We start from the raw sequence: 25212 nt of genomic DNA on the forward strand, positions 1-25212 counted from the left end.
GCCAGCTCTGACCAGGAGGGGGAGCTTCGGCACTCAGCCCCCGGCTGCCAGTGAGGCTGCAGCCTGCTCCAGGCTTTCTGGTGAACTTTGGTCTGGGAGTCTGAGGGGAGAATATTGGGGGGTTAAGGGCACGATGGGGGGAGGGCTAGAACTCAGAGGGTCCCCCTCTGAGGTTCTTCCCTCAGAGGGGGCCAAGTGCTGTCAAAATAGGCCAAGTTTAGGCCTGGGCTCGGGCCCTGCGGCCTAAAGGCCGACTGTGGCTTGAGAAGCCTTTTGCCTCCCAGACTTTTCTCCCTTGACTGTCACCAGCCCCTGGGGGAACTGTTCTGGGTAATCTTGTACCCTCAGAACCTGGCCTGGCCTGAGCTGAGGCGGAAGTGGAGGCAGAAGTTTGGTCCCTCTGGCATTCCGTAGGCAGCCAGTGGGCCAGAGGCCTAGGGCTGGGCCTGGTTGGGCCGGGCGAGGGGCAGCTCTGGCCTGGAGCCAGTTTTCCAGTCAGGATGGGCTACGGGCAGGGGGGACGGGGAGCCGGGCAGGCCAGTCGGGGACTGGGCAGGGTGTTCTATAGAGACTGGAATGGGGCAGCAGGGGTGGTGCGTGCGAGGCATGACTGCCCAGGCACCGTCTGTTTCCCAAGTAGCTTGGCGGACATGGATGTGTTCCAGAAAGTGGAGAAGATTGGTGAGGGCACCTATGGGGTGGTGTATAAAGCCAAGAACAGGGAGACCGGGCAGCTCGTGGCCCTCAAGAAGATCAGGCTGGACTTGTGAGTGCTGGCATGGGAGGGAGGACCCCATCCCTGGGTCCCTAGGCCACTCCCTTCACTCTGCTTTTTTCCAGGGGCTCCCCAGACCACATTGGGGTGACCTTCATCTGTCCTTGCCCCAACTCCTTGTCCCCTCACCAGCCCTTGGCTTTTTGGGCAAGCACTGCTGTGGCCACAAGTAACTCCTGTCCGTGCTCAGTGCTCACTTGCTCTTGAGCGCTCACTCGCGCGCGCTCTCTCTCTCTCTCTCTCTCTCTCTCTCTCTCTCTCTCTCTCTCTCTCTCTCTCTCTCTGTGTCTCTGTCTCTGTGTCTCTGTCTCTGTCTGTCTCTCTCTCTGTCTGTCTCTCTCTCTCTCTCTCTGTCTCTGTCTCTCTCTCTCTCCCCTCATTCATGGGGCTTGAACTCTTGACCTGGGCATTGTCCCTGAGCTCTTCAGCTCAAGGCTAGCACTCTACCTCTTTGAACCACAGTGCTACTTTCTGTTTTCTTTTTTTGGTGGTTCATGGGGCTTGAACTCTGGGCCTGGGCGCTGTTCCTCAACTCTTCAGCTCAAGACTAGCGCTCTACCACTCTGAGCCACAGTGCCACTTCCAGTTTTCTAATGGTTAATTTGGGATAAGAGTCTCACAGATATGCCAGGTGTGGTGGCTCACACCTGTAATCCTAGCTACTCTGGAGGCTGAGATCTGAGGATTTCTGTTCAAAGCCAGCCCAGACACAAAAGGACCTGAGACTCTTGTCTCCAATTAATCTCCAGAAAATGGGAAGTGGTGCTGTCATTCAAAGGGTAGGGCGGTAGCCTTGAGCTGAGGAGCTCAAGGAAAGCATACAGGCCCAGATTCTAAGCCCCACAACCAACCAAAAAAAAAAAAGAGTCTCACAGACTTTTGTGCCCAGGTTGGATTTGAACTGTGATCCTCAGATATCAGTCGCCTGAGTAGCTAGGATTACAGGTGTGAGCCACCAGAGCCTGGCTGCTTCTGTTTCTGCTTCTTCCTTCTTCTTTCTTTCCTTTCTTCCGTCTTTCTTTCTTTCTTTCTTTCTTTCTTTCTTTCTTTCCTTTTTCCTCCTCCTCCTCCTTCTCCTTATTCCTTCTTTCTTCTTCTTCCTTCCTTCCTTCTTTTTTCTTCTTCTTTCTTCGCTAGTCCTGGGACTTGAACTGCAGGTCTGGGCACTGAACTCTTGCTCAAGGCTAGCAGCACTCTAATCACTCTGGGCCACCGCATCCCTTCCAGTTTTCTGATAGTCAGAGATAAGAGTCTCAAGCACATTCCTGCCCAGGCTGGCTTTGAACTTCCATCTTCAAATCTCAGCCTCCCGAGTAGCTAAGATTACAGGTGTGAGCCACCAGTGCCCAGCTTCTTCTTTCTTTCACTCCAGGGAGACCGAGGGGGTCCCCAGCACTGCCATCAGAGAGATCTCTCTGCTCAAAGAGCTGAAGCACCCAAACATTGTGAGGTGAGCTGAGACAAAAAGCAGGGAAGCTGGGGCATGCAATGTCATGACCTGACTGGCATCTCCCCTGGCAGGCTGCTAGATGTGGTGCATAAGGAGAAGAAGCTGTACCTGGTGTTTGAGTTCCTCAGTCAGGACCTGAAGAAGTACATGGACTCCACACCAGTCTCTGAGCTCCCCCTGCACTTGGTTAAGGTGCAGAGAGAAGGGCAGGAGGACAAGGTGACTCCCCCCCCCCACACCCTTGCCCGCCACCATCTGCTTAGCAGCTCTGGCTCTGGCTCTTTTCTGCAGAGCTACCTTTTCCAGCTGCTACAGGGGGTGAATTTCTGCCACTCGCATCGGGTCATCCACCGAGACCTGAAGCCCCAGAATCTGCTCATTAATGAATTTGGGGCCATCAAACTGGCTGATTTTGGACTGGCTCGCGCCTTCGGGGTGCCTCTACGCACTTACACCCATGAGGTACTGGGGACAAGTAGCAAGATGTTACCCTGAGCTGAAGGATGTTGCCCACATACCCACCACCCTGGATGATGCCGTTCCTCTCTTGGCTTGCAGGTGGTAACCCTGTGGTATCGTGCTCCCGAGATCCTCTTGGGCAGCAAATTTTATTCGACAGCTGTGGACATCTGGAGTATTGGTTGCATCTTTGCGGAGATGGTAAAGAGGGATAAGCTGGGCAGGCCAAAGGGGTATCTCAGTGGTAGAGCTGTTGACTAAACCTAATCAAGACCCTTACAGCTCAATCCCCAGCACTGCAAAATCAAAACTAAAATGAGAGAAAACTCTTTTAGCTAGGGTGGTGGTACATACCTCTAATCCCAGCTCTCAGGAGGCAGAGGCAGAAGGATTCAAACTCTAGACCATCTTAGGCTACATAGTGAGATCCTGTCTCAGAAAACAAACAAACAAATGCCAGGTGTCAGGAGTGCCTATAATCCTAGCTATTCAGGAAGCTGAGATCTGAGGATCGAGGTTCAAAGCCAGCCCTGGCACTAAAGTCCACGAACTAAAGTCCACGAGACTCTTATCTCCAATGAATCACCAGAAAAAAAGAAGTGGCACTGTGGCTTGAGGGGTGGGGTGATAACCTTAAGCTGAAGAGCTCAGGGACACCGTCCAGGCCCAGAGTTCCAGTCCCACAACTGACAAAAACAAACAAAAAATAAAACATAAAAAACATGGAGCTATGGTTCCAAGTGATAACTCTATCACTTTGAGCAAAAAGAGCTCAGGGTCAGCACACACACCCTGAGTTCAAGCCCCACAACCACTACCAACAACAACAAAACCCCACTAAGCAGAGCACAGGTGGCTCATGCCTACAATACTAACTGTGCAGGAGGCCGAGTTTCACAGTTTGAAGCTAGTCTAGGGAAGAAAAGTCTGAGAGACTCTATTATCTCCAATTCACCATAAACAAAAGCTGGGTTGGAGGCATAGCTCAAGTGGTAGAGCCAGCCATGAGCAGAAAATGAGCTGGAGGACCTGAGTTCAAACTGTGCTATTGGTATAAAAGGAACAAACCAAAAAGACAATAACAACAAAAATGAGGTCAGGGAGTATGGCTGAAGAGTTCAGAGACCCTGCTTAGCAAGCAGGAAGCCCTAAGTTCAAATTCTAGTACCACCACCACAAAACAAAACAAAACAAAACAAAGTGCTGAGGATGAAATGCAGTGGTATGGAGCTTGTCTAGAATGTCTGAGGCCCTGGGTTCCATCCCTGACACGGAGGCCTACTCCTGTAACCCCAGCTATGCAGGAGGTGCCAGGCCAAGATAACCAAATGTAAGTCCCTCTCTGAAAAATAACCAGCATGAGGGGCGGGGAGTTTGGCCTAGTGATAGAGTGCTTGCCTAGCATGCACGAAAACCTAGGTTCAATTCCTCGGTACCATATACGTAGAAATAAAAGCCGGAAGTGGTGCTGAGGCTCAGGTGGTAGAGCTCTAGCCTTGAGAAAGTCCAAGGACAGTGCTCAGGCCCTGAGCTCAAGCCCAGGACTGGCAAAAAATGAAATAAAATAAATACCAGCATGAAAAGGGTTTGGGGTGTGCCCCCAAAGTACTCTGAGTACAATTCCCAGGGCTGCACAAAAGGGGTGGGAGGTATTGAGGCAGTCTATAGAATGAGGGAGTAACCGGGACTGGCTAAAGGACTAGAAAGCCAGCCTTATCGAGAAAAGACTAGAATATTCTAAGGCTAGCCTTGGATGGGATACCCTAAACACCCTCTTATTTGGCCATTTAATGGGTACTATATTCAGTATGGCAAAGTGTTGCCACCTCTTTTTTCCTGCTCAGATGACTCGTAGAGTCCTGTTTCCTGGGGACTCTGAGATTGACCAGCTCTTTCATATCTTTCGCACCCTGGGGACACCCAATGAAACCACGTGGCCAGGCGTCACCCAGCTGCCTGACTACAAGAGCAGCTTCCCCAAGTGGCCCAGCAAGAGGCTAGAGGAGATTGTGCCCAATCTGGAGCCCAAGGGCAAGGACCTGCTCATGGTAGGTACCAGTGGGCAGGAAGCCCCTCGCCCCTCCCCCCCAAACTCTAGTTGCTACTCCAACCAGAGGACTTATCAGTCACCCTCTTAGGTAATGCCTCCTTTCTGACCCATGTAGACACTTGGCTTGTTCATTCTGGAAGCTTCTCATGGGCCAAGTCCAATATTTATCCTCCATTTTAAAACTTCTCTCCAGTTAGCCTTGTTTGTAGGCCACAACATTTAGCCTTTTCTCTCTCCTTGTTGTGTTAAGTTTCTGAATATCTCCCTCTGGCCCTCATTGCCCTAACTCAGTCAAGTGCATCCTGGGAAATGTTTCCCTAAACCTCCTCCTGCCTGGCAATCTCCCATAATGCCTTGGTGGTTGCTCTTCACACCGTAGGGGCCTATTCAGAACAGCACATTCCCTGCTGCCACAAAGCCTCAAGGAGAGCCAGCCATACTTACCCACAAAGCCTTGGAGCTACATTTCTTTCGTGTGTGTGTGTGTGTGTGTGTGCGCGCCTATACTGGGACTTGAACTCAAGGCCACGTGCTCTCACTTGGCTTTTTTACTTTACCTCTTGAATTACCTCCTATTTTTTGCTGGTTGATTAGACTTTAGTATCTTACAGACTTTCCCCCCTGACCCCCAGGCTGGCTTTGGACCATGAACTTCAGATCTCAGCCTTCTGAGTAGCTAGGATTACAGGCATGAGCTGCCAGCCTCTGACTGACATTGTCTTTACTGTGATACTGGACCAGGGGAAAGCTGGGTATGATTTCCATTCTCAGGTGTCCAGCACTCCAGAAACTCACTTGTGTGCTTTACCAACCTGATGCTGGCAGGATGACCATGCTTCAGCCAGGCTCCTAGCCCTCTCCATGCTACTCTGTGGCTGAGGATCCTTAAACATTCTGCCTGGATTTTCAAGTCTAGAAGACAGAAAGGCCTCCTTTCTCTCCCGGCTCTTGGGATGTGTAGTTTCCACCTCAAGTGTGCACTTTAGACAGGTGTAGGTCTTCTCTCCTGACACCTGAAATACATGTTTTCTTCTTAGCCAATGGGACTCCCCAGATTCTGGGAGTGCCTCAGAAGTCTCTGGGAAGCTGGGTGCCAATGGCTCATGCCTGTAATCCTAGCTACTCAGGAGGCTGAGACCTGAGGTTTATAGTTCAAAGCCAGCCCAGCAGGAAAGTCTAGGAGCCTCTTATCTCCCACTTAAAGCTTGAAGTAACACCATGGCTGTAAGTGGTAGAGCACTAGCCTTGAACAAAAAGAGCATGGACAGTGCCCATGCTCTGAGTTCAAGCCCCAGGACTGGTGCACATGCATGCATGCGTACACACACATTAAAAAAAAAAAGTCAACAGGAGGCAGCAACCTGGTAAGTTCTAGGATTGAAGGTAGCAACTGTGAGGCGTGGGCTCTCCAGCTGGGACTGAGGATGTATTTGAATTCCCCAGGCCTCACCCAGCCTCAGTTTCTCTCTGCTTCCCTCCTTTCAGCAACTTCTGCAGTATGATCCCAGCCAGCGGATTTCAGCCAAGATGGCCCTGGCCCACCCATACTTCTTGTCCACTGAGCCCTCCCAGGCTTCCCGCCACTGTGTACTGGAGAATTTTTGCCGCTGAGCCGAGCACATGAGGCCGCCCACCACCTGAAATGCTCTCTAGCTGCCTCCCTGTCCACTTCCTGAGAGAAAACAGATCTCTAAGGAATTTTTGCATCAGCCATCTGAGGGCTGAGTTTGGGTTAGTCCTGCCAGCAGGTTAGCAAATTTCTGGGGTTGCTCATTGAATTTGAGGGTACAGTTGCAAAATAGGGGGCACATATACTCCATACACGATGGGGTACGTTAGATTCCCAGCCCCCTGGCACACTGGCACAACAGGTGCCAAGTTGAGAGCAAGCCCTGCAGGGTGCAGGCAAGGTACTCCTGACCCTGGGGAAAGGGTTCCCCCTGCTGGTCTTTTTTTTTAAATTTCCAAGGTTTGCAAGAAGAATTGAGTTTCAGAAACTTAAAATGGGAGGGCCCCAAGAAGGGACAGGTAGTTCCCTGATTCCAGGTGTGGCGCGAGCACGGGCACCTCTTCTCAGTAGCTGTCTTCATTGAAACTATGTTTTGTTTTACTTCCCCATGACAGTCTGGAAATAAATGTCTCTTGTTCCTGCTTTTGCTGGCCTTGCCCCGTTCATGGGGGACACTTGGGCATGCTGGGAGAGGGGGAGACTGACAGTGGCTGGAGGAGACCAGGCCTGGACAGGGAGGAGGTGGATGGGGAGGCCACGGCTCTTCCTGATCTCTTTCCATGACCTTGCCAAGTCCCTGCTTAGAATCCAAGGATCCACAGCCACCCTCGAAGAACACCCCATTTCTCAGGCAGGCAGGCAAGTTGGACACATCTACCCTCTGCCTGGAGACACTCCTCTGCCATGGTTCCCTGGTAGTCAAACCCAGACACCCCAAAGGCCACTGAGACACAGCACTGAGAGAACTCATTTATTGGAAGCATGGCTGTTGGTCGGGGGCAGGGTGAGCTGAGCTGAGCTGATCCTGGGGCTGGAGCAGGCACCAAGGTTAGGAAGGGAACCCAATACCACAAACACCAGAGTCATGGGCGATGGATGGACAGAGGGGAGACTCGCTGCCTGGAAGTGGCTGTGTCTCAGCGCACGCAGGAGCGAGGGAGGCCGGGGGAGGCCACGCGGTAGCAGCGGTACCCCTCCAGGGCGGCTGGGAGGAGCAGCAGACCACTGAGGGGGTCTCTGCGGCAGCGTGCCATGGCTTCCTTGTAGCTCAGCCGTTCCTTGGAGATGGGGTCTGTCAGGTCCTTCTCGTGGCTCGCCTCATCCTGCAGAAGCTGACCCAGGTCTTCACTTATCATCCCACAGAGCACGGCCTGCGGGACAGGGATGCGTCCGGTCCTCTTGGGGTCGATGAGCCCCCCGGTCAGGTGCTGGGCCAGCAGGTGGGGAAGCACGCTCTCCTGGGGCATCCAGCCTCTCTGGACGGCCTCACCCACCGACAGCCTCTTCTTGGTGATGGGGTCCTCGATGCCAGTGAAGGCCTTCTGGGCATTGAGGAGCCTCTGTGTGGAGGTGTTCTCGATCAGCCCCCTCTCCAGAGCCTTGTGCACGGAGTAGCGCTCTCTGCTGAGAAGGTCCACGATGCCTCCTGTGGCCGCCTGGGCCTCCAGCAGCTTCTGCCCGGTGATGGGGTCCAGCATGTTCTTGCTGACGGCCGTCTTGATGGTGCACTTGTTATCCGTGGTGGTGTCGTAGACCCCAGCGATGGGGAAGCTGTCATCCGTGAGCCCAAGAGAGAGGCCTGAGGAGAAGAAAGCGGTGCTCTGGGGGCCTGGGGAGCAGAGTGGGGACTTGGAGATGATGGAGCCGATGGACAGCGAGGAGCTGGGCTTGGTCTCCCCAGCCACAAGCAGTGCAAACTCGGAGATGGGGAGGCGGCCATCTTTGTACAAGTGGTACTCCTCCTTGGAGATGCGGCGGCAGCGGAGGGCGGACTCAATGGAGTACTGCTTCCCACTCTTGCGATCCAGGAGCACAGACTCCTCCCCACAGGGCCCGGAGGTGGTGACCTCCTCCCAGTCACACTCGAGCTCCTGCAGCTGCAGGTACTGGCTCCGGTCGATGATGCCTCTCTTGTAGGCTTCGTAAGGGGACATGTCGTTCCCCGTCTCCGGTTCCAAAATGCAGATCTTGGTTGAAAGGTTGGTCTCCCTCGTCTGGGTCTCCTGGCTGAGCTCCTCTCGGCTCACCTTGGTGTGCAGGTCCCGAAGGGTCCTCTCCTTCTGGTAGATCAGATCCTTCTCCTCTAGAATGGCTGCCTCCAGATGTGACAGCATCTGGCCCCTCTGGGCTGCCTTTTGCCGCTCACTCTCCGTCTTCTGGCAGAGCAGCTTGGCCTCCTCCTCTAGCCGCAGCACTTTCTGGTGCTTCTGCTGCTCTAACTCCTGTAGCTCCTGCTGCAGTCTCTCCCGCTCCTGGCTCGCCTGGTCCCGTGAATTGTGCAGCTCAGCCTCCTCCAGGGAGCGGGTCCTCCCCAGCGCCTCAGCCCTGTCCATCCGCTCCTGGAGATGCCGTACCTTCTCCTCTTGGGCCTGGCGGGCTGCGCGTTCCCTGTTCAGCATCTCCCACACCCGGGCCCGCTCGCCCTCTAGCGCCGGGTCCTTTTCTACCCTGATCACTTCCTTGTAGATGGTCTTCTGGTGAGATTTGGTTTTCTGGAGGACGTCGATCTGGACCTGTAGGTTCTTGGACTCCCGGTGCAGATCCTTCACCAGGCTCTTCTCCTGGTCCAGGTCTCGCCGCAGGGCTTCTGTGGATCGCTCCAGGTCTGGGTCCTTCTCCAGCTTCACCACTTCCTCCAGAATGATCTTCTCCTGCACCGCAGGTGGCCGCTTCTCCAGCTCCTGGATCCTGAGTGTGAGCTGGCGCAGCTCCTTCTCGGTGGCCAGCTTCTTGCTCCGGTCCTCCTGGAAGCTGAGCAGGCCTTCCTTCTCCTCCACACCGGCTCGCAGCTGCTGAACCTCGAGCTCCAGCTGCCTCCTCCGACCCGCTTCCTCGTCCAGGCTGCGGCTCAGCCGGCTGTGATCCTCCCGGAGCTTCGGATCTTTCTGGGTGATCACCACCTCCTGGACCACCACCTTCTCCTCAGGACGCCTTCTCTCCAGGAGCAGGAACTTGTTCTGCAGCTCGTGGACCACGTCCTCAGCAGCCCGCCTCTTCTGGGTGGCCTCTCGCACCTCCTGGCGGAGGCGCTCAGCCTCCTTTTCCAGCACCGGCTCCTTCTCATGGCGGACCACTTCCTTGGTCACCATCTTCGTCTCCACCTTGGACCGTTCCCGCTTCCACTCGTCTCGCTCTCCCTGCAGCCGGATGAGTTGCTCCTGGCAGCGCCCACTGGCATTGACCAGCTCGTTGAGCTGAGCCTTGAGGCGATCGATCTCTCGCAGCACCTCTGGGTTCTTCTCGTGTCTCACCACCTCCTGGGTTACCTCCTTGTACTCCACAGTGGGCTTCTGGGCCCGAAGGACCGTCAGGTCAGGCAGCAGCGTCTCCACTTCCTTCTCCACGCTGCTCCTGTGATCAGCTGTCTCCTGCAGCTTGGTCCTGAGCCGGGCAATCTCCTGTTCTGTCTCTGGGTCCACCCGGAAGATCTCGCTGACTCGCTCCTGCAACTGCACCTTCGGCTTCTGCTTCTCAACCACAGTGTATTTGTCCTGCAGGTCCCTCAGCTCCTTGGTCAGTGTCGCATTCTTGTTCCTCTCCTCCTCCAGGAGGCTTCTCAGCCTGGCGGACTCTTTGAGAAGGCGGGGATCCTGCTCTACCTTCTTCACCTCCTTTACAATGACCTTGGGCTCCACTGAGCTGATCATCTGCTCCAGGTCTTTGATGCGAGCCTGGAGCTTGGCTGAGGCCTCCTCTGCCCCCTTCCTCCGGGCAGCATCCTCCTCAATCTTCAGCCTCAGAGCCTGGGTGGCTTTGACCATTTCCAGATCCTTCTCCACCTTGACTACTTCTTTCACCACGACCTTCTCCTTCACATTTGCCTCCTTCTGCTCCAGGGCCCGCAGCTCCTTTTTCAGCTCCTCCAGCTGGGCTGAGACGACTGAGTTCTCCCCGCACAACTGCTGGATGTCTCTGTTCAGCCGAGTGGCCTGGTTGTCCAGGCCAGGATCTCTCTCAATCTGGGTGATCTCCTTGGTCAGCAGGTGAGGCTGCATGATCTTCCTTTTGCTGTCCAGCTGAGCGACCTTCTGAGCAGCCGCCTCTAGGTCTGCCTGCAGGCTGGCCCGCCTCTTGCCCTCCTGCTCCACCTGCGACTTCAGTGTGGCCACTTGGCTCTCGAGTTGGGGGTCCCGGTAGAGCTCCACTACTTCCTTTTCCTCTAGCCTTTCCACAGGCCGCTGTGTCTTCAGCTGCAGCAGCTGGTGCCTCTGCTGCTCTAGCTCCTGCTGCACCAGAGCCACCCGCTTCCTCTCCTCCTCCAACTGGGACTGCAGGACCTCTGACTCGCTCCCCATTTGGACTGAGCTCTCAGCCCCCTGCTTTGTATCATGGGACATCTGGATGTCCTCACTGAGTTCCTTCTGCACAGTGAATGGGGGAAGAAGAACATGGGGTTAGGGGAGAAAATATTGGAAGGCCATTTTGTTATGCCCACCCTTCAAGCTCAGAGACCCTTCCTTCCCTGCTTCCTGAGATTTCCTGGTAGACCCCAGGAGGTAACGCTGAAGTCTTGACATTCCTAGATGCAGAATTTTAAGTAGACTCAGTTAATGCTACAAGGTTAGGGCATAAGACAGGACTAGATGAGTCTATACTAGACAGCATACGCAGGTTCTCCCTTCTGAATCTTTCCTCTTCCATCAGGCTCCTGGAAATGGACCTGTCTGCTCTGGGGGGATGCTGAAATATAGCAGAGATAACAGAGAAGAGAGGGGAGAGGAGAGGGACAGAGAGAGGGAGAAGCTAGCAAGTCACCAGGAGCTCTAGCAGGAATAAGGACCCAGGTAATTTGCTGTCCTTATGACCAAGCCCTAAGGCCATGGCAACATCTCCAGGGCCTGCCTAGGATTGGCACAAGTCTGTCAGAGCTGCTAAGGAGAGAAGAGGGTGGTGGCTGAGCATACCCGGGGATACCGAGGAGAATAAAGAATAATATCCAAGTCAAGGCCTAGCCAGGCCAGCTGTGTGTGGGAATGGAGGGTGTTTCATCACTGTACCTTCTCCAGTATCTTCTTAGCAAACTCCAGCTGGTGCAGCTGCTGCTGGTGGGCGGCTGCTGCCTCCATGTAGGCCTTGGCTAGGTTTTTCTCCTAGGAACGGCCATGAGGGGACAGAGAGAGCAGAGTCAGCTCCTGTCTTGGAGAATGTGGCACTGCTATTGGAGATGCTGAGCCTCACCGAGGCCCATCTCACCTGGGCTTGGATGCTATCCCGCAGAGGGGCCACTCGGGGTCTCTTGGGGCCTGACACTGCCAGGGTGGGCTCCAAGGAGCAGCGATAGGTATCTGCCTGCAGCTCATAGTCCTGAACAGAGAAAGAAGAAGGCAGTGATGGGGGGCCAGGCATGGGGGGAAGGGGCCGGAAGAGGGATGGAGGTTGGCAGATAGAGAGGGACACACGGGAGTGGAAGTGCTTACCTGGAGAGATGCCTGCAGGTCCTGGGACAGGCGGGACATGGTGGCCCTGTCCTGCCCTCGGTCTTGGATCTCCTGTATCAGCCTCTGCCAGGGAGGAAGTGAGTCAGAGAGGCTAGGAAACCCCTCCCACTTTGCCAGTGTGTCGAGGCCACAGGCAGCCAGCATAGAGTGCTAGAAGATACTGGGACACCTAGAAGCCCCTCTCTCCCTGGACACCTTTCTCTCTGCCCTTTTCAAAGTCCCTTTCTCCTACCCGTGGCCTTCAGGGCTCTGCTTGGCTCCACAACCCTGAACTGCTCATCAGGCTTCAGCTATGCTGGCCCAGGTACACAGGGTGACTCTAAGGGCCTGGGTGGCACATGGGAAAATGCATTTCTCTTCTATTCCTTGAGTTTCAGCTGAGGAATCTGTCCTCTTGTCTTCACCCCTAAAAGTGTCCACAGTTCCTGGCTTCTCCCAGCAAAGTAGCCTGGGACATCAGATTCTCCTAGCAGACTCTGGGCTGCCGTGGCTGCACCCTTTGTAGCACTGGCTGAATCCCCATGAACCCCACTGTTCACTGGGCCACGTGGAATACTGCACCTTCGGGTGGTAGAAAAGGGCTCTGGGCTCCACCTTTCAGAGTACTTTTTTTTTTTTGGCCAGTCCTGGGGCTTGAACTCAGGGTCTGAGCACTGTCCTTGGGCTTTTTCCTCAAGACTAGCACCCTACCACGTCTGGCTTTTCTATGTATGTGGTACCAAGGAATCAAACCCAGGACTTTGTGTATGCTAGGCAAGCACTCTACCACTAGGCTAAACTCCTGGCCCTTCTCAGAGTACTTTTGAGTCTTGGTCACTAGGGGTGACATGGCAGAGACAGCTACAGAATGGGAAGGTGGCGTGAGGTCACAGCTCTGGGCAGAGGCTAACCTGTGCCCAGGGGACCTGCAGCCCCCAGCCCCTCACCTTCTCTGCTTGTAGCTTGTAGGCGATCTGGCTGGGTCCATCACTTGACCTCACATGGTTGTGAGGCAGCTGCTCCAGCCAGGAGCTCAGGTTGTCCCTGCAGTTCTTGAACTGCTGGTAGGTGAGGCTGGCATCCTGCACTGTCTTCTCCCTGCAGGGGGAGCAGGCGGGGAACAGAGGTGAGAACTGCTCTCTGCAGATGGGTGAGGGATGCAGGAAGCCACTGGGCATGCCCACGCTGGGGCAAGTCAGGACTGAACACCCTGCCATGTCCATCTCCTACCCAATGCTTTGTGCCGGGTCTGAAGTCAGAGATGGAGCAGTTTCTGCCCAGCAAGCCTTAGGGAAATCAATTGTATTGTAATCTCATTTTCTTTATTTTTGTCACACCTAGGGCTTGAACTCAGGGCCTGGACACTGTCCCTTAAGCTTTGTCACTCAAAGCTGGTGCTTTACTATTTTGAGCCACTTCAGCTTTTTCATGGTTAATTGGATAAGGATCTCAGTGACTTTTCTGTTTGGGTTGGCTTTGAACCTTGATCCCCAGATCTCAGCTGCCCGAGTAGCTAGGATTACAGATGTGTTAGGCATCAGCACCTGATCCCATTTTAAAGGTGGGAAAGCCACTTCTGAGAGGTGAAGTCACCCAACTTCTCAGGTGCAGTGCCTAGACTGCACCGGGTCTCAGGTCTGCTGGTGACAGGCTGTGTGCCCTGAGGGTCTGGCTGCTTACCGCAGGTCCAGCTGGTCCCCCACAGCGTGGTAGCGGTCAGTGAGGGCCCGCACCTGGCGCTGCTGGCGTGGCAAGTCTTGACAGAACTCCTGAAAGTTGTTTTGCAGGGCACCGCATGCATGCTCGGTGGTCTTTAGCTGACGGTGCAAGCCCAGCACGCAGGCCTGCTGCTCCAGGAGCTCCCGCCGCTGATGCTACAGATAGAGAGGACCCAGAGCCACAGGTCATCATGGCTCAAGGGGACAGAGTACACCAGCTGCCACCTCCCACCAGGCTGTCCTCCAGCTCTGACCTGCAACTCGCTGACCCTCCCCTGCAGTGTCCCTGGGCCATCAGGGATGGGGGCTTCCTGCGCCAGGATGGATTCAAAGCCTCGAATGACCCTGTCTGCATCCAGGATCTGCTGTTCCATACCCAGTGCTGCCTTGGCTCTGCAGGGATGGCAAAGGTCAGATACTTCCCGAGCCACGCCCTGCCCCCGCCCTCCACTTTGAGCACTCACTTCTCCCTGTAGAGACTGCACAGAACCTGCACATCACTATATTTGTTCTTGACATTGTTGAGGGCCATGGGAAGTTGCAGAGCGGCTGGGCCCACAGGCTGAGCAGACAGGAACACCTCACACTCCTGCTGGGCCACCTCCTTCTCAGCTCCCAGACTCTGCAGGTGCTGTATTGTGTCCTGGGGAGGAGGGTAGGGTCAGGGATCTCTGGGCTCCCTTAACTCTGTGCCTATGGAGGCAGAAGAGTAGTAGGATGGGTACAAGTTCAGGCTCAGGCTCCCCAGGGCAATGGGTGAGGGAAGGATCACCTCTCTGACCCTTAGCCTCTTCATCTACAGAATGGGAGATGAACCAGGATCCTGTATATTAGCCAGTTATCAGCAAGAGCCTGGGACCTTGTCATCTTCATGTCCCATCCTTTCAGGTCCTCCACCCTACTGCCCCAGGAAGGAAAAGCAAAATCCCTGGTTCTGTCCACTCTTCTGTTCCAAAAGAATGGCTTAGTGCTCACTCTGTGACCAGCACGCAGGTCATCCAGTCTAACTGGGACTTGTTGTAGTTCCCAACATGGCTGATATGGCAGCACATATGACATCAGAACCCAAGGACCATAGGGTGTGTTAGAACACCCTGTAATACCAGCACTTAGGAAGCTTGAGGCAGGGGGGCTCCAGAGTTCACAGCTAGCTTGGCCTACATAACAAGATCCTGTCTCAAAACAAACCAGGGCTGGGAGCTAGAGATCTGAGAGGATCAAAGACAACTCTGGGAGACTCTATCTGCAATAAAGCAGCAAAAACTGGGAAGTAGAGGTGTGGCTCAAGTGGTAGAGTGGAAAAACCCGAGCAGAGCTGGAGGCATGCCTCAAGTGATTGAGTGCTTGCTTAGCAGGTGCAAGGCCCTTAATTCAAACCCTAGTACTGCAAAATAAATAAAAACAAATACATTCCAGGGACCTGTTGTGGTGTGACTGCCTTCGCTATCAGCCTGTGTTAGAGATGGCCAGGCCCTAGGGGGAGCCAGTCAGCGCCTGGTCCATCTTTCATCCATCTCCTTTCCACAGGTGAACTCCCGAACTCCCCCACTCCCCCGACGCCTGGCAGCACCCCCAGCGGGAGGGCAGCCCCTCTCTCTTCCCTTTTACCGTCTCTGAATGTCTACACTACAGGCTGAAAGGAAATTAGAGGCTGCCTACTAATGCAGATAACAAGATTCCATTTTTTTAAAAACCAAACACAAACGATACAGTATATTTGAACAGAAACCGGTTTGGAGGGATAACCAGAACTGTGCCTGTGGGGGTGGGGAGGTAGGTTCTACTCATGGAACTTTCAGGGTGTTAAGTTCACTCCGCACGCAGCATGGTTTTCTTCGGCGATGCTAGGCTATCACCTCTTCAAGGAGCCTCCCCCTTGAGTGGGAGAAATCTCCCTCTGGGTCTCCCAAGCTTCCTCACCATTCTCAGGACACACCCCCAACACCACAAAACTCTCAGGGATGGGGGCTCTACTCTGGCCTGTTCTAGAATCTTCCTGTAAAGGTTCCTGTAAATCTCAGTAGCCAGGTACTTCTCGTACCTGTTTTAGGGATGAGAAACTGAGGCCTAGAGAAGTGACTTTCTTAAGGTGACAGTACCCATCAGTGGAGAAGCCAAGGTGGGGGGAATCCTTTTCTCTGTGTCTATGCATGTGTGTGCATGTGCTAGTACTGGGGCTTGAACTTAAGGCCTAGTCACTGCTCTTCAGCTTTTTTACTCAAGACCCATGCTCTAGCATCTGAGCCACAATTTCAACTTTTTGCTGGTGAACTTGAGATAAGATTCTCATGATCTTTTCTGCCTAGGCTGGTCTCAGCCTTCAGATCTCAGCCTCCTAAGTAGCTAAGATTACAGGTCTGAGCCACAGGCACCTGACGTAGGAAATCCTCTTTTCTGAGTTCTTGACTGCCTGCCTTCCTTCTCTATCTCAGATCTCACAGTTGTTCCTAGCCTTGTCTTGTCTCCCCCTAAAGAATGCGGATCCCAGGACATGGCTGCTTCCTCTCCCCACGGTTCACCCACCTGGAGGCTGTGAATGCGGCCTTCTAGGTCCTCCAGGGGTGCAGTGCGGTTCAGCGGGGTCCGGGTCCAGCCCAACACCTGTCTCTCTACCTGCCCCAGGTCCCCATCCAGCCGGGTCATTTGTGTCAGGAGCTTCTGGGCCTGTGGGTCAGCTGGGGCTGAGCCAGCTGGAGCTGGGGGCAGAGACACTGATGAAGGCCCAGGCCTTGCTTATGTCTGCCGGCGATGGGTGCTTCCTGGCTGCCCGCAGGACGTGTGGGAAGGGGACTGGTGGGGGTGGAGGAGTAGCAGGACCTAGCTGAGAAACCAACAGCCCCCAGGACCTGCTAGCCTTGGAGATGAAGTCCCCAGAGCGGACATCCCTAACACAGGGCCACCTGCTACCCATCCTGGCCCCCCAGAAAGGGTAAAGCAGGAATCCACATCCTTTGGGTCCCCCAGCCCCGTCCCCAGCCAGCCTCTGGTATTCTGCTAACCAAGTTGCGACGGCTCCTCAGCCATTGCTTTCAGGCGGTTCTGGACTGTGGCCAGATTCTGTTTCAGGCCCTGCAGCTCCAAAGCCAGCCTGGAATGTGACAGAGAAGGGTGACACCCTCTCACTCCCAGTCCCCACAGCCATGGCTCCAGAGGGAGGCAGCATTTGGGCAGTCTCCCTCCTGCCCCCAGATTCCTAACAAACCCACCTAGAGACCCTGGCCAGGGCCTCAGGGTCTGGTGCGGGGATGCAAAAGCAGGCAGCTGGAGCACTTTTAGTCTCCCCGCCAGGGCCCTGCACCACCCAGGTGTGCGGGTTGCCATTGTCCACCAGGGTATAGCGCTCACCCCGCAGCAGCTGCACCTGGGGGACAGGTGGGAGGGGCTCATGTAAGCTAGAGGGATGGGCAAGGCCAATATGGGCAGGGGCAGGGTACAGGGACAGGTAGGATGAGCAGCTGGAGTGGGAGCTAGAGTAGGGGTGGGAGGTACTGGGTGGGGACAGGAACAGACCAGAGGTGTGACAGGGTTTGGGGAGGGCAGAGGGAGAGTCTAGGTGGAATGGGTTGTGCTGAGGGCAGGGGTTGGCTGGGACTGGGGCACAGGGCAGGGGACAGGAGGGGTGGGGTGGGACAGGCAGAGACGGTACTTCTCCTGAGTCCCAGTCGCAGATGCTGTGCACGTGCAGAGGCTGCTGGGGTGGCTTCCTGCGCTGGGGCAGAGGGGCGACCTCTTGGCTCTGCCGCTGCAGGTCCCCAATAGCCCTCTCAGCCACTCTCAGCTGCTTCTCATCTGCCTGCCAGTGATCAGGCAGTGGGGTCTCACACGGGGCTGCCTAGAGTCCATCTGCACCATACCCACCCCTTGAGAGCACCAGAGTCTGGCCCTCATCAAGGCTGAGGCCTAAGTTGGTGAAGTGAAAGGAACAGCCCCTCCACACAGAGACCCAGGTCTGGGGTGCAGGGAGGAGTGGAGGTACAGGCCATAGTACATAAGATGCCAGAGCCCCCCCCAAGACTGCCCATCACATGCTAACTGGACAGCCTTCTGCTGGGTGCAGACATGATTTAGAGCAGATTGGAGAGCTAGGTGGGTAGAGGTGAGGCTCAGAAAGACCTGATACAAAGTGCAGGAGGCCTGCTGGCGTTGCCTCACCTCCAGCTGTCTCTGCAACTCTGAAGGGGAGCCCGTTGGGTCTCCAGGAGCTGGGCTGTATTTGGTGTCCAAGCTGGAATTGAGCTTTGCCAGGGTCTGGCTGACTGAGTCGGCTTCTTCCTGAAACTAAGGTCACTAGAGAGTCAAAGGCAGAGCCAGGGGCAACTTGCTGCCCACTGATCCTGCAAACCAGCCCAGCACAAACAAGGCTCAACCCACTGCTCAGACCAGCAAATATAGTTGATTGTTCTGCACCACAAATGAAGGGCCCTCACCTGCCTCCTCCGAGTCCTGCATCAGTTTTGCTGGGATGGGAGGTTTGGGCTATGCTTGTCCCAGCCTCAGAGTCAAAGCTGGGAGTGTGGTTTAAGAAATCATCTAAGGACAGGAGCTGATGGTTCATCACTAGGATTCTAGCTACTCAGCATCTGAGGGCTACACCTCAAAGCCAGCCCAAGCAGAAAATTAATCAGCAAAACGCTGGAAGTGGAGCCATGGTTCAAGTGCCCACCTTGTGAGAAAAAGCCAACCAAGAGCTTGAGGCTTTGAGTCCAAGCCCAGTACCAGCACACACATACACAATCATCCATGGACAGAAGTACTAAGGAATGGTATGATATGATCATGGTATTGTGGTTATATAAGAAAATGCACTTAAAAGAAAATGAAAGAAACTTCTTGAACTTTGTCTTTGGATGAAACATTTACAGTGTAAAAATCCCAGTTGTCTATTGTACCAGCCCTTTTGTTTCTCCACCTTTTCATTGCTGTCCCTTCAAAGAGTTATTTTAGGCCGCGAATTTGGCCTAGTATACATGAAGACCTGGATTCAATTCCTCGGTACCACATACATAGAAAAAAGCCAGAAGTGGTGCTCTAGCCCAAGTGATAGAGCTCTAGCCTCGAGAAAGCCCAAGAACAGTGCTCAGGCCCTGAGTAAAAGCTCCAGGACTGGAAAAAAAAAAGTTATTTTATCCTGTTTTTTTCTCCCTTTATCCACACTATCCCCGTGAACTTTGTGTGTGTGTGTGTGTGCCAGTTACTGGGGCTTGAACGTAAGGCTTCATACTCCCCCTTGGCTTTGTTTGCCCAAGGCTGGCACTCTACCACTCGAGACTCAGCTTCACTTCCAGCTTTTAACTGGTTATTTGGAAATAAGAATCTCTCAGTTTTCTATGTTCCTGATGGTTTTGAACCACAATCCTTAGAGCTCAGCCTCCTTAGTAGCTAGAATTACCTTATTAGGTTACATTAGAATTATGTGCCAGATTTTTTTCTTTTTCTTCAACCTAGGTCCTTGAGCATGCTAGGTAAGGGATCTACCACTAAGCTATATCCAAGCCCTTAACATTGCTTTTTTTTTTTTAATTTTGACACAAGTATCACCAAGTTACTCAAGCAGACCTCAAACTGATGATGAAGCTCAGGCAAACTTTGCACTAGAAATCCTCCTCTTTCAGACTCCCAAGTAGCTTGGATTGTGGGCGGCATGCATAACCGCACCTGTTTCCCATGAACTTTTAGTACCTCAGCTATGCTGTGTATTTGAAAAATGCTTTATGTAGAGCTGTGCTTTATTCACAGGAAGAGTGTTCACCTTTAAGAACCAATTTGGGGGCCAGGAGTTTGGCCTAGTGGTAGAGTGCTTCCCTAGCATGCACGAAAACCCGGGTTTGATCCCTCAGTACCACATGCATAGAAAAAGCTGGAAGTGGTACTATGGCTCAAGTAAAGCCTCTAGTAAAGCCCAAGGACAGTGCTCAGGCCCTGAGTTCACTACCCAGGATTGGAAAAAAATGGGGGGCAAAACTTGCACTGAGGAGATTGCACACATGACATTATGTCCCTTCTCAGTGGCACAGCTCTTTTTTAGACGTCCCTGGCCTCACAACATCAGCTGTCCCATGGTGCCCCATCCCGTGGTGCCACAGACAGGGCCGTCAGCCCCGGATCACTGGCTGCAGGCTCACCCGGCGGTAGTCTTCCACATGCTGTAGCTGGCTCTCCTGGCAGATGCACAAATTCAGAAAGTTCTGCCACTCCATCTTCAGGGCCTCTTGGTGCACCTGCAGATTACCGCAAAGAGCTCTGGGATGGCGCCCCGCCCTGCCGCCCGCCCGGCGCCCCGCCCACCCGCCTTCCAGCCCTCTGATTGGGGGAGCGTCGAGCGGTGGGCGTGGCCTCCGCACCTGGATGGGCCCGGCAGCCGGGTGGCCGAGCTCCAGCATGCGCTCGCCGTCGTCCTCCAGCTGGTTCACGCTCTGCTCCTGGTCCAGCAGCTCATGCTCCTTGAAGTGCTGGGAGCGGGGTTGAGTGGGGTCGAAGCAGCGGTGAGCACCAGGATGGCCTTGGCCAGCTGGCCTCCCACCGCCCTGGCCTGTCCCCAGCCTGTCCCCACCTACCTCGTACTCCCTCCTCACGCCCACAGGGTCGGCCATGAGGTCGCTCCAGTCCTGCTGCAAGATGCGATGCTGCTGCTCCACCAGGGTGCTCAGCTGCCGCGTGCAGCGCTGGAGGTGCGTGTACAAGCTGCCCAGGCTCTGCCCTCGCCAGGAGGCTGCTTTCTGTGCTCAGGACCCGCGGCAGGGAGAGGGAGGCGGAGAAACAGAGACAGACAGACAGACAGACAGACAGACAGACAGACAGACAGCTCATCAGGCTACTTGGCAACCCTGGTCCCATCGCAGGGCCTAACGCTGGTCTCCAGCCCCTCCTCCTACTCACCAGTAGGTCCCGGTATTGGCTCCGGATGGTAGCTGCATCCTGCCATGACCACAGAGGACAAACAGGGCCAGTGAAAAGCAGGACGATGAGATGGCCCCCTATCTCTGCTCCAGCCGTAGCCCACGCACCCCTCTCTCCATCGTATCTAGCCCCGGATTGGATGGAAGGGGGGGGCGGGTGGGAGGGCGCTGGGACTTGGCGAGAATGTATTTGTTAGGATTCACTCACTGGCCCCACGAGAGTCCGCAGCTGCTGACCATAGGCTTCGATCTCCCTCTGTAATATGTTATGCTCTGCCACCTGCTGCTCCAGCTCCACCATGCCTGGTCCGTACTGACCCTCAGAGACCTGCTTCTGCAGAAGAACAGGCCCCTCAGTCCTGCCAGCAAGGCCCAGGAGTCCCACAGAACCCTACTTGTCTCTGGCACCCTCCCCACACCTGGAGGGGTTAATCATTCAGACAGAGGGTAGACAGGTCAGATGAGCAACCTGTGTGAGTGGCTGCTATTCCCTAGGGGAGTGCTGCTTGCACTAAGGTGTGGCCTTTTTATTGTGTGTGCCATTCCTGGAGCTTGAACTCAGGGCCTATACATCTCCCTGAGTTATTGTGGGTTTTTGTTGTTTTGTTTTGATTTTGATTTTTGGTTTTGCCAGTCTTGGGGTTTGAACTCAGGCCCTGAGCACTGTCCTTGGGCTTCCTCAAGGCTAGAGCTCTACCACTTGAGCCTCAGCACTACTTCCGGCTTTTTTCTATGTATGTGGTACCGAGGAATCGAACCCGGGTCTTCATGCATGCTAGGCAAGCACTTTAACCACTAGGCCAAACTCCCCGCCCCCAAATTGGTTCTTAAAGGTGAATGTTCTTCCTGTGAATAAAACTCCACATATAGCCTAACTCCCAGCCATGTTTTTAGTTTTTAGTTTTTTTTTTTTTTAAGCTCCAGGTTGGTGCTCTACCCCTTGAGTCACATCTCCACTTCTGGCTTTTGGGGGTTCATTGGAGATAAGAGTTTCACAGACTTTCCTGCCTGGGCTGGCTTCAAACCCCAATTTTCAGATCTCTGACCCCTGAGTAGCGAAGATTACAGGCACGAGCCACCAGCACTTAGCTTAAGATGTGACCGTGAGCTTCTCCAGGGCATGTCAGGTTCTGGGGTGCCTCTTACCTGTTTCTGTTCCAGCACACGCGCCCAGTCAACCCTGGGCCCCACATCAGATGGCAGCACTATCTTCTCATACAGGGCACGGTACTCAGCACACTCCTGGGTCACCCGCTCATGCAGCTGCTTGATGCTGCAGGGAGCAGCCAGCAGGTCAGGACTGGACTAAGACCTTCCCAGCACCCTCATGTCCTCTGCCACGAACCCCAGCCTACTCACTCCTTCTCAATTTCCTCGGCCTGTGGGTGCTTGAGCCGTCGGGCCTTGTCCACATCCAGGAAGAGATCTTTGAGTAGTACCTCAGCCTCCTTCAGGTTGCGGCCTGTCTCCTGCTGGTATTGCAGGGCCTGGTTCTGCTCATTGTTGGCCTGGTCCTGGGGTGGGACATGGAGGCTCACCAGGGCCCAGAGCCATGGTCCTTCTTCCATGTTCTTACTGACCCATCACTGCTAGCCTGAGCCAGCACCACATTGAGACCCACCAGGCAGAGGACCTGAACATCTCGGCGACAAGTGGCAAGAGCACACTGGGATCCTTCTTTTATCCCCCCCACGCCCACCCCAGGAAAGAAGACAGGCTGAGCCCTCTCTCCTGCTCTATTTGGGAAGTTGACAATGAAGGACTTGGATGCATGTCCCTGCTTTACCATTACTATGGACAATACAGGGCCATCAAGCATAAGGCTGTCCTGCACAGGCCTTACCTGCTGCAGCCTCTTCTGGGTCTCCAGGATGTCTCTCTCCACCTGGTCAGCATTGGCTTGCATGCGAGAGATGAGCAGGGCCAGTTCCTGAGTGGCAGCCCTGGAGGGTGATGGGAGAAGGGGAAAGGCAGGAGCATGGAAGAAAGGCTCCTGCCAGTTACTTCCCCCACCCTTCTGCCTGCCTGTCCATCTTGCAGGGGAACAGCCAAGGCCTGGGTAACTCTGAGACCCTCAGCCCCAGAAGAGGGGAGAGTGTTGTTCCCCCATGCAGACTCAAAGTGATGGTCACTAGGTGGCAGTGGCTCACACCTATAATCCTAGCTACTCAGGAAGCTGAGGTCTGATCACAGTTCAAAGCCAGTCTGCGCAGGAAAGTCCATGACATGATTATCTCTAGTTAACCACCAAAACAACCAGAAGAGGAGCTGTGGCTCAAATGGTAGAGTGCCAGCGTCGGGCACCCCAGTCTCAGCCAGCAGGCCTGTCTGACTTCCCATCCTTACCCAGCTGCCCACCTACTTCTAGGGAGCAAGGGAATCACCAGCTAGCTGCTAATATCCAAGAGGCCTGGCTGGGGACAGGAGTGCCACAGCACCCCCAACTTTCTCCTATCCAGCCCTGTCTTCCCATACAAAGTGCTACAAGAACTGTATGGAGGAGTCAAGGTGGGGCAGACAAAAAGCTAAGAGATGGTGGGAATATTCTCCAGATCCGTGGATTCAAAGTCCAGATTGAGATCCAGTAAGTTCCAGGTCATATGGTTAGGAAGTCTGCTGTTTCCTGCTCTTTTCCATGCTTTCATTCAGCAACGTCTATAGAGCTCCTACCTTATTCATATATGAAACCAGAACTAAAAAAAAAAAAGGGCCAGAGGCCCAAGCTTGGGCACAGGGCCCTGCAGGGCTCACAGGTGATGAGGGGAGGAGAAACCTCCTGAGTTGGGCCTTGAACCAGGGATCAAAGGGCATCCTCTCCACCCCGCCCTCAGCAGAGGCACAGTGTCAGTGAAGACACGGCAGACTGGTCCAGGAGGCCTGATTGTAATCCTCTAATATGACTTTGGCCAGCCGTCTGTGGCTGGGGTTTCTTGTAAAGTAGGATGCTAATATCTGCTGCACAGAGTTGTATGAGCATTAAAGACCTAATGCTTTAGGTTGGGAAAAGGTTGTGCTGGCACTGGGGTGTGAATTCAGGGCCTGGGCGCTGTCCCTTATTTTTTTGTTGTTCAAGGCTAATGCTCTACCACTTGAGCCACAGCTCTAACTTCCAGCTTTTTGCTGGATAAATAGAATAAGAGTCTTGGGGACTTTTCTGTCTGGACTGGTTTTAAACCTTGACCATTACTCAGATCTCAGCCTCCTGAGTAGCTAAGATTACAGATGGGAGCCACCAGTGGCTGGCACATTATTGCACCAGAGCTGAGTGTCATGAAAGCAGGACTCTATTCTGTTCACAGTGACATCTCCGGAGCCAGAGCAGTCCTGGCAACTCCATGAGCGTTCATGAGGACATGTGCAATCCATGAACTGCACAGGAGAGTGGCTCATTGTCCTGTTCTAGAGATGTAGCTGGCGCCGCCCAGACCAGAAGCGTGCAATCTAGGAGGCTTCCTGGAGTTGGCTGAGGTTTGGCCTGAGAGCGCAGCTCCACCAGGAGCTTATGCTCCACCCGAGGCCGGGCCTGGGTGCCCCAGGGGGACAAGTCACTCCAGTGAGAGTCTTCACTGCTGTCTTTCCTGTCTTCCCAGACACCCAGCCTCTGTGATGGCGCCCTGATCCTATCAGGTAATGGGTACCCCATGTCTGCCTTTCATCTCTGCTCATATCTCTACACCTCAGCACCTCAACATCCTGGTGGCGTGCTGCCACCTCTCCCAGCAGAGGGGCTGAAGCTGGTAGACAGAAAGATGGTGACTAAGGAGAGCAAGCCACTTTCCTTCCTCTGTGCCCACATGAAAGACCCCTCAGCTCTTGAAGCTTGATCAAGGCCAGGGATGGGAACGCTGGGGAGAGTTGTGGCTCAGTCAGGAGACAGCCCAGGCTCTGCCTACCTGCCCCCAGAAATCCTGCTCTCTCACCCCACAATCCTTCTGTCCAGCCTGCAGAAGTCCATTCCTGCTAAGCAGAGCCCTGTGTGTCGGAGAGCTGGCTCTCCTGTCTCCCGATTCCTTGCTCAGGCCCTGGTCTAGCACCGATGCTGTAGAGTGGACTTGACCTAAGTTCCTCAGCCCTGCTTCCTTCTGGGCCTTAAGCTCTGCCTGGGCCAGAGGCCCCAAAGATGGGAAATAATTCACCCCTGGGCCCTTTGGCCTGGCGACATCAAATTCCAGCCATGTCTGGACCCTGCACCACCCTGACCCCAGCTCCCAATCCCCAGCCCTGCTCACCGGCTGTGCTTGCTGGGGGAGCCCTTGGGAGATCCTTTGGCTGGGGAGCCCTTGGGGGACCCCTTCCCCTGGGCGCCTTTGCTCAGCCCCTTGAACATGGTGAACGCGGGTGCCGGCTGGGGCTGGGCTGCAGGTGATGTGTGTGTGCACGCTGGCTCCTGGGGCGGGCAGGCTGTGGCGAGGTGGGCAGCCGTGTGGGAAGGCAGTCTCTGGGAGGCCCCTCCCTGCAGGTGAGGCCAGGCCTGGCTGGGCCCGCACATGTCCCACCCTCTGCCCAGCCTGGCCCGCCCAGGCACAACCAGTCTGGGAGGAAAGGGCACAGCCCAGGGGTGGGGCGCCTACGCTGACTCCCACGAGGGAGGTTGGTACTTGGCACACCCACACACCCAGCGGCAGTGCAGGGATCACACCCAGATGAGGAAATGAGCCAGCGGGAGGGACGGAGGGATAGACAGACAGATGCACACAGACCATGCAGATTTGCCCCTG

General features: G+C 54.6%; 2 protein-coding genes across 4 annotated transcripts; one reads left to right on the top strand and one right to left on the bottom strand.

Annotated features, from left to right (window-relative positions):
* Positions 1-20: 20 nt before the first annotated feature.
* Positions 21-6886, top strand: Cdk3 (cyclin dependent kinase 3). Of its 3 annotated transcripts, XM_090350333.1 has the most exons (8): positions 21-80; positions 641-766; positions 2148-2225; positions 2297-2417; positions 2517-2687; positions 2784-2885; positions 4529-4732; positions 6220-6886. In XM_090350333.1, the coding sequence occupies exons 2-8, from the start codon at positions 651-653 to the stop codon at positions 6343-6345; spliced, it is 918 nt and encodes a 305-aa protein (XP_090206459.1). In that variant the 5' UTR covers positions 21-80; positions 641-650; the 3' UTR covers positions 6346-6886. The 3 variants fall into 3 exon arrangements, with proteins under 3 accessions (XP_090206459.1, XP_090206458.1, XP_090206457.1); XM_090350331.1 differs by lacking the exon at positions 21-80 and having other exon boundaries at positions 93-766; XM_090350332.1 differs by lacking the exons at positions 21-80; positions 2517-2687 and having other exon boundaries at positions 91-766; positions 2297-2444.
* A 315-nt stretch (positions 6887-7201) lies between these two features.
* On the bottom strand, positions 7202-24880 carry Evpl (envoplakin). The gene is made up of 22 exons (XM_090350340.1): positions 24724-24880; positions 22338-22437; positions 21854-22008; positions 21641-21767; positions 20703-20828; positions 20475-20513; positions 20153-20314; positions 19940-20047; positions 19721-19816; positions 17751-17876; positions 17245-17391; positions 16805-16959; positions 16598-16686; positions 16122-16294; positions 14063-14241; positions 13853-13991; positions 13561-13754; positions 12828-12978; positions 11881-11964; positions 11657-11767; positions 11461-11553; positions 7202-10824 (listed from the first exon to the last, which is right to left on the bottom strand). Exons 1-22 carry the CDS (start codon positions 24819-24821, stop codon positions 7381-7383), a joined length of 6096 nt encoding a protein of 2031 aa, XP_090206466.1. The 5' UTR covers positions 24822-24880; the 3' UTR covers positions 7202-7380.
* Positions 24881-25212: the final 332 nt, after the last annotated feature.

This window comes from Megascapheus bottae, chromosome 17, assembly GCF_031878675.1.
Source record: "Megascapheus bottae isolate mThoBot1 chromosome 17, mThoBot2.hap1, whole genome shotgun sequence".
Classification (NCBI taxonomy): domain Eukaryota; kingdom Metazoa; phylum Chordata; class Mammalia; order Rodentia; family Geomyidae; genus Megascapheus; species Megascapheus bottae.